Raw genomic sequence first — 7,890 nt, 5'->3', positions numbered from 1 at the left:
CCCTCCTCCCAGCACACCCAATGAGGCAGAGCCCCACCCCCGCACACCCAATGAGGCAGAGCCCCTCCCTCCAGCACACCCACTGAGGTAGAGCCTCACCCCCAGCACACCCAATGAGGTAGAGCCCCTCCTCCCAGCATATCCAATGGGATAGAGCCCCTCCTACCAGCACAACCAATGGGATGAGCCCCTCCCTCCAGCACACACCCTGAGGTAGAGTCCTTTCCGTTTCCTTTTCTCATGCATCCATTGCTTAGTCCCGGGGCAAGGATGGGCGGGAGAGGGAGAATTACAAGGGGGCAGGTCTGACCCTCTGGCCACCCTGGCCCACCTGAGGGTCAGTGTGCGTCTCCCGCCCAGGAAAACCCTAAAGGGGCAAGCAGGGAAGACTTCCTTTTCTATACCCCAACCAGGGCTCAAACTCAGACCCTGGGTCTCTGGCCAAAGTTAGGTGAACAGGGTCGAGTTACGGATGTGCAGGTGCCGGGTCCCCCAGGGCCTAATCCTGTCCGTGATGTTTGGTCACGGCCAGTGGCCTGCAATAAATACCTCCAGGCTCCTGCCGGTCCAGTCTCTGCCTCCCCTCCCCAGCCCAATCTCGGCACTCCAGCCAGCCCCCGACCTGAGCGCCTAACCATGCCTGCTGCCTCCCCCCACAGGGCCTTTGCACTGCTCTTCCCTCCACCTGGACCCTTCTCCTCCCTCCCTGCTCATCACCCAGCTACCTTCCATCCCCTCCGCACAGGGCAGCCCAGCACTCTGTCCCCAGTCCCTGCCCTGGGACAGCATTCCGTCGCAGGCCCCTGCCCCCGAGGCCTGCCATTCAAGTCAGCCCTTCATCTGTCTGCAACAATCCATCTTCCCAGCCTGGTTATCTGCTTCCGCTCTGCCCCACCCCACCATGTGTAGAAACCCCGGAGCACAGGCGGGCTCCCAGTCTGGGGCAGCACCTGGTGCAGCTGCCCAGTGGCCCGCATCCCGTGCGGCCCTCACCTGGGAGCTCCTTGTCCGCGGGGATGGCGGGCTGCACCTCCTTCACATTGCTCATGCGACCCTTGTACAAAATCCCGTCCACTCCCAGAATGTCCACCTCTGCCTGCAGAGAGCCACCGGACCTCTCTAGTCTTTGGTGCCAGAGACCCCAGTCCCCGGAGCCCCGCCCTAGCCCCGCCCCCACTCCCCGGAGCCCCGCCCCCACTCCCCAGAGCCCCGCCCTGGTCCCTGGAGCCCCGCCCCCGCCCGAGCCGCACCCGCACCGACTCACAGTGTCGTAGTCAAGTAGCTGGGGATCCCCGTAGGGGTAGAGTGTTGACAGGCCATAGGACTTGAGCCGAAGGTCGCCGCTGTTCCGAGGGCCGTCGCCCCACTCCTGCTGGGAGCCCAGGGCGTCCAGGCTCCCCTCGGGGCCGCCCAGGCCCCGTAGTTGCTGCAGGTACTGCTCGTCCCTGCACAGGGCGGTGCAGTCAGACGCTGCCAGAACCCCCTCATCCCACAGAAGCTTCCGGATGGCCTGAGGTTCGGGGGGTCCGGCGGAGGAAGCCTGGGGCCCAGTGTGTGGGTGCAGACAGAGTTGGGGCAGAGGTATGAAACTGGGACACGTGATCCTGTGGGCCCCTGACGCCCCTCGGAGCCCAGTTCCAGCTGCCAAATACAGGCTCTTGGCTTCCAGAGGACCAGGCGGGGATGGTGGGAACGTTCTGCACAGAACTTAAACCATCCCTTTGCATGGGGACGGTTCTGTTCTAGTTGTTAAGCCTCCAGCTGGCCAACACAGCCACGGGGCTGGGGCTGGGGAGAAGCCCTGAACCTTGAGGCTGGAAAGTGGGGCTGAATCGAGACTCCGGGCTACACGGCCTAGAGCCAGCTGGGTGTGACAGAAACGGGCAGTTTGGATGCCAGCTCTGTACTAGCAGGGACCTGGGCAGGGACCTTGATTTCTCTGAGCCTCACTCAGTTTCTTCAACTGCGAAATGAGGATAATAACAGAACCACCTCTATGGGGTCAATGTCAAAGCTGGGCCACAGTAAGGGCTCAAGAATCATTTCTCATTCCCTCCAAGCTGACATGGGCACCTAAGCCCAGCTCGCTGGGGACTGTGATAGCAAATGAGACGCTGTCCCAGGAAGGCACTGTAACCAGTTAACCAGGTGCTTCTGAGGTGACACCAGTGCAGCACCTGATGTCTGTCGGAGGCCAACCGAGCTCCACAGTGTCCGAGGCTGGGACCTGCCTGGAGCAGGTCACCAGACCTTTCTTTGGAGACACCCCTGGGTGAGTTTGAACCACCAACCTCTGGTTAATAGTTGGGCATTTAGCCATTGCGCTACCAAAGGGCTACTGGAAACACCTATGCATCAAAATGAACACCTTGCCATCAAGTCAATTCTGACTCGTGGCAGCCCTAGAGGGCAGGGAACTGCCCCACAGGGTTTCCAGGGCTGTCATCTTCATGGAAGCAAAGCCCAAACCACACCCACTGCCTGGAGTCCATTCTGACTCACAGCGCCCCTAGAGGACAGAGTGGAACTGCCCCACAGGGTCTCCAGGGCTGTCATCTTCATGGAAGCAGACCGCCTTAGCTTATAGGTTTGAAGTGCTGACTTTTCAGTGAGCAGCCGAGCACTTAACCACTGTGCTACCAGGGGTCCTTGAAAATACCTATAAAAAAGATCCAAACTCACTGCCATTGAGTTGATTCTGACTCATAAGGGACCCCCATTGGGTTTCCAAAACCGTAAATCTCTATGGAAGCAGACTGCCTCATCTTTCTTCCAGGGGGCAGCTGGTGGATTCAAACCACCAGCCTTCTGGTTAGCAGTCAAATGCCTTCCCACTACACCACCAGAGCACCTTGAAAACACCTATAGATATGCCCAATGAATAGGTCAAGTTTCTCTTCTCCACAGTCAACTCGTCTGTCTGCTGCCCGTGTCACCTTCCAGAATGTCCACTGGCCCTCGCAGACGGCTGGCCATGCCCCGGGACAATCTTTGTTTCCCGGGGTTGCAGGAGATCCCTGTGGGCACAGGCTCCCAGGCTCGAGTGGCCCCGGGGAGGCAGCCCCCACCTGCGGCCGGCTCACCTCATCTGTTGCCGCTGCAGGTACTCATAGCTGTTGGCGCTGGCAGGCCGCAGCTGCGACAGCAGGTGGGCCTTACGGATGGTGATAAGGTGCCTGTTGGGGGACAAGGTGGCGACAGCTAAGTCGGAGCCGCGTGTGGCCAGCAGAGGGCGCGAGCCGCCCCTTCCCCTTTCAGGAAGCCTTCCCAGCAGCTGGGAGGAGGTGCCCGCTGCCGACCCGCCCCTTCCCGCAGAGCCCCGCCTCCAGAACTGTGAGGCCGTGAATTTCTGTTCTTATAAGGTCCCCGGTTTGTGGGACTTTGTTATGGCAATCCTAGGAAGCTGATACAAAAGTCAGACCCCAGAAGTGAATCCACGGAGTCAGAAAGCAGGCTGGTGGGGCCAGGGGCTGTGGGGGACAGAGAGTGGGGAGTGATGGCTTCCCGAGTACGGTGATGAAAATATTTAGGGGCTGGGTAGAGGTGACAGTCACACGACATCGTAGGGATACTAAATGCCACTGGACTGCTCAGTGGAAAATGGGTATTTTATGTTATGTAATTTTAAAAATCTCAATTAAAAAAATAAATTAGTCTTCTGGGGCCAGGTCTGTGCTCCATCGTGGTCTGAACGGTGGTCCCGGGTGCACATATGTATGAAGCTTCGTCGAGCCCCACAATGAACACGCGTGGCCTTTCCTGTGCGTCTGTTAAGACACAGCACCGTTTTGAAGCCATACGTATTGACTGTCAAAATTCTTGAAAACATGGAGATGCTCAAAGAAATTAATGAAGCATTATAATTGCTGGGCCCGTATTTTGATAGCTGTCCTTCCAGTGTTTTTTCAGATTATGTGATTTTTTCTTTTTAAATAAAAAATGGGGTCATAATACATAGACTACCTTGAAACTTAACTTTTTTAAAACTTATTACAGGCATTTTCCCAGGTCATTCACTAGAAATTCTCCCACAGCCACACTATCCTAGACTGTCGCCACTTGCCACCCTTTACTATTTAAATTCCCATGGACGTCAACAAAGTCGCTGCAATTTAAAGCTCTGCTCCCAGCCGCACCAGCCAGTAGCTGCACGTGGCACGAGGCTGGCGCCTGGGCCACTTCCCTCCTCGCGGACCGTCGGACTGGACGGTCCAATGACCCATAACGCAATCACCGGTCCTCTATTTCTGCACTTGGGTTGCTTCCGATTGTTGTCTGTTATGAACCAGGTGGAAACTAGACATGCAGGGTCTGAAGGAGGAGTTCCGCTGTAACACCAAAGGCCCTCCGTGCACAGTAAGTGACGTGGCGGCTAGTTTCCGGGGTCACCTGGTCCTCAAAACCCACGAAAGCACAAGGGCCAGTGTGAGGCCTCCCCTCCTCCTCGCAATGATCACGAGCCCCCTTTTCTCCTGGAGTTGGTCCAGCCCTGCCCACCGCGGGCACCAGAGAGGGTTGGTGCTGAAAGGAATCAACGTCCTGTCGCAGCCCTCGGCCCAGAGCCTCGTTCAGGGACGAATGAATGAAATGATGCACGCGGAATGGCGGAGGTGTTTGGATGTGTATGTACGTGCTGGTTATAGATCCGGGTAAGAGCCGCAGAGCAAGGGGCGCGGGCTGGCGTGCGCGCCCCCTGGCGGGCTACCTAGGCGGCCAGGCGTGGACCCGGAGAACAGGACCCTCGCGCGCCCCCTGGGGGACGACTTGGGCGGTACTCACGGGCTGGTCGTCATCTCCACCTGGCGATCACAGGAGATGCATTTCACGCGCTCAAACAGCTTCCTGCAAGAGACCCGGCTCCCTCAGCTGGGGCGCCCATTCCCCGCCCAGCCCGTGCGTGCGAGGCCCGGCCCTGGCAGCGCTGGGGGGAGGAGGAGAGGTCTGCAGGTTTGTCTGTTCCTCTGGGCCAGGACCCCCGCCTTCACGCCCCCTCCCTTCCCCCCTCCCCCCGCACAGCTCAGCTCCGCGGGGCCTGCCAACTCTCCACTTGGTGCAGAGAAGGGGACCACAGAAGTGTGGTTGATCCCCTTGCCCCAAACGCAGTGGATGAGCTTTAAAACTGGGCCTTCTGGAAAGACTGCCAATCATGGGGCGGGGGAGGGGGCCATTTGGGGGAACATAGGAGGGGAGCCGAGGACAGGAGCCCCTCGCCCTCCCCAGGAACATCAGGTCCCTTTGCATGAGGCACTGTCGAGGTGGGAGTCAGGGCTCCTGGCTCCAGTCCCTGATCCACCCAGACCGCCTATGTGGCCTCCCAAGACCCCTTCCCCTTGGGGCCTCCGTTCCCTCATCTGTGGCAAAAGGCTTTGGAGCTGACATCTTCCTGGAGCCCCTTATCAGCAAAGACCAGAGCCACCACCCCTAGGGGTGCCCAGTGCTCCCTGTGGGTGGCCTCCTCCCAGCCCCCCCACCCCAGTGTTCCCCAGGACTGGAATGCTTCTTCCCAGAACCGCCCCCCCCAGCCCTCTTGTTTCCCTAGAGCGAGGGTCGAGGGTCGCAGGCGGCGCGCCTTGTGCACTCACTTCCTGAAACCAGCAGCACTGTCCGGGTCGAATCGCAGACCCTCGATCAGCAGCTTCCTGACGGCTTTCCAGACCCCTTCCACTTCTTTCTTCAGAGTGTCCAGGTCGCTGTGGACCAGCTGGGGCGGTCAAAACAAGGAGAGAGTTCAGTTAGTTAACTGATCAGTTAATTGTTGCAGGAAAGGATCTGCAGCCTCCTGAAAAGTTACATGGAATCCAACGAATGCTGCAATCAAGTGAGTCCCACAGAAGCTGGCTTCCCCAAGTGACGTTGCCATGATACTGTAGTCCAGTCAAGCACGTGGTGGAGAAGTTTGAAATAGCATGAGAATGATCAGAATGGCACACAGGGGCAAGAAGGGAGCACACACGGTTGGAAGAATGGCACCGAGAGACTTGCTTGATGGACGGCTGTCACACACCTTCCATCTCTCAAAAGTTTACTATCTACGAAGCTCAATAAAGTGAACCACGATAACACAGGGTCTGCTTTAAGCCATCAAGTTAATTCTGACGCAAGGTAGCCCCGTATGCTCAGGGTGGCATTGTGACCCATAGGGTTTTCAAAGCTGGGACCTTGGGGAAGCAGACTGCCGGTCTTCATAATCAACTCATTGCCATCAAGTCAATTCTGACTCATGGTGACTCACAGGACAGAGTAGAACTGTCCCAGAGGGTTTCCAAGGCTGTGGTCCTTACAGAATCAGACTGAGGTATCTTTCTCCTGCGGAGCAGCTGGTGGGTTTGAACCACTGACCTTCCGATTAGCAGTCAAGCTCTTAACCACTATGCCACCAAGGCTCATTGGCCTTATGGTAGGATTTTAAAATAACAACAACAAAGAGAGGTGGCTGAGGAAAAGGAAGATGATAAAGCTTGGTTTCAGGTGTGTGCTCTTTACTGTAAGTTGAATTGTGTCCCCAAAAGAGATGTGCTGAGGTCCTGGCTCCCAGGAGCTGTGACTGTGACCTTCTTTGGAAACAAGGGTCTTTGAAGATGTTATCAGTTACCATGAGGTCACACTGGAGTGTGGGGGGTCCTAATCCAGCTTAAGTGGTGTCCTCAGGAAAGAGAAGAGACACAGACCCAGGCGGAGGACGGTCGTGGGAAGACGGAGGCAGAGATGGGAGCTCCAAGTTTGCAGTCCCTGGGGTGCAAAAGGCTAACACCCTCAGCTGCTGACTGGTGCAAGCCTACCCAGAGGCACCTGAGGAGAAAGCACTGGGGGTCTAATTCCAAAACTTCAGCCACTGAAAATCCATGGAGCAGTTACACTCTGACACACGCGGGGGTTGCCATGAGTCAGAATCAACTGCATGGCAACTTTTGTGTTTTGTCTACAAGTCGAGAAATGAGAAGGTTTTCTAGGAACCATCAACAATGAGGAAGCAGCATGAACGCTTCTCATTCAGAGGATGATTTCTCATTCAACCTCGATTTTGGACTTCCAGCCTCTGGAACTGAGACAGAATACATTTCTGTTGTTTTAAACCACACGGTCTGTGGCACTTTGTTTACCACAGCTACGGGAGACAAATATACCCCCAGTCCATGCTGTGCCTGGTTGCTAGAGGGAGGGTACAGTGAGCTTCCCAGTGGCCAAGGCAAAGAGACACCACTGGTCACTGTCTGCAAAAGACAAAACCCACTTTAGTGCTCATTCCAGGTCCCAAGGCCCAAGAAACACTTCTCCCAATGGTCCCCATGTACCTGACATTCACACACTCAACCCGTATTTACGGGTAGGGGGCTGTATGTGCCAAGCACTGTGCCAACCCTCCTCGAATCTCTCCAAGAGCTGATGGAGATTCACAGAGATTCCAATGTAACTGTCTCAGGCCAATCAGGGATTTTCTTTTGTGGGTTGCCTTAACCGATCCTAGTGAAAGAGGTTGGTCTGCAGGCACTTGTGGTGAAGTGCTGTCTCCGCTCCTCTCCCATTGGTGTGGGGCTGGCTTTACAGTGAGACCTGTGCAATTTATACAGGGCCCCACCCTCAGACAGATCCTGCTTGTTTTAATACACTGCTGTCACCATCTTGACCTCGGAAGGAAGATGGGCAATCTACTTCCATAGTGATACTGCTTCGGAAACTCAAGGAGGGGTCACTAAAAGTTGGGTCCAACTAGATGGCACATAACACCACCACCACCACCACCATCTTTTTTTTTTTTAGCATTTGGGTGAAGATTTACAGAGTAAATTCACTTTTCATACAGCAGTTCCCATATACTTTGTCTCATGTCATTGACCAAAATTTACAATGCAGCAGCTCCCCTCCCACTTCCTCCCCATAGTTACCTCCTCC

General features: G+C 56.0%; 1 protein-coding gene across 1 annotated transcript in view; it reads right to left on the bottom strand.

The window, feature by feature from the left end:
- CUNH16orf96 (chromosome unknown C16orf96 homolog) overlaps window positions 1-7,890 on the bottom strand; it is a 44,057-nt gene that overhangs the window by 5,828 nt on the left and 30,339 nt on the right. The window contains exons 10-14 of the mRNA XM_007939712.1: window positions 5,583-5,701; window positions 4,780-4,842; window positions 3,084-3,176; window positions 1,265-1,445; window positions 994-1,096 (exon numbers count right to left, since the gene is read on the bottom strand). Of these exons, the coding sequence (XP_007937903.1) occupies window positions 994-1,096; window positions 1,265-1,445; window positions 3,084-3,176; window positions 4,780-4,842; window positions 5,583-5,701 (559 nt within the window). The remainder of the gene's footprint in view (window positions 1-993; window positions 1,097-1,264; window positions 1,446-3,083; window positions 3,177-4,779; window positions 4,843-5,582; window positions 5,702-7,890) is intronic.

This window comes from Orycteropus afer, unplaced genomic scaffold, assembly GCF_000298275.1.
Source record: "Orycteropus afer afer isolate SDZICR_OR568_19922 unplaced genomic scaffold, OryAfe1.0 scaffold00061, whole genome shotgun sequence".
NCBI classification, from domain to species: Eukaryota; Metazoa; Chordata; class Mammalia; order Tubulidentata; family Orycteropodidae; genus Orycteropus; species Orycteropus afer.
Note: the sequence above shows the minus strand (reverse complement) of the source record. Positions and strands in the feature narration are given on the sequence as shown.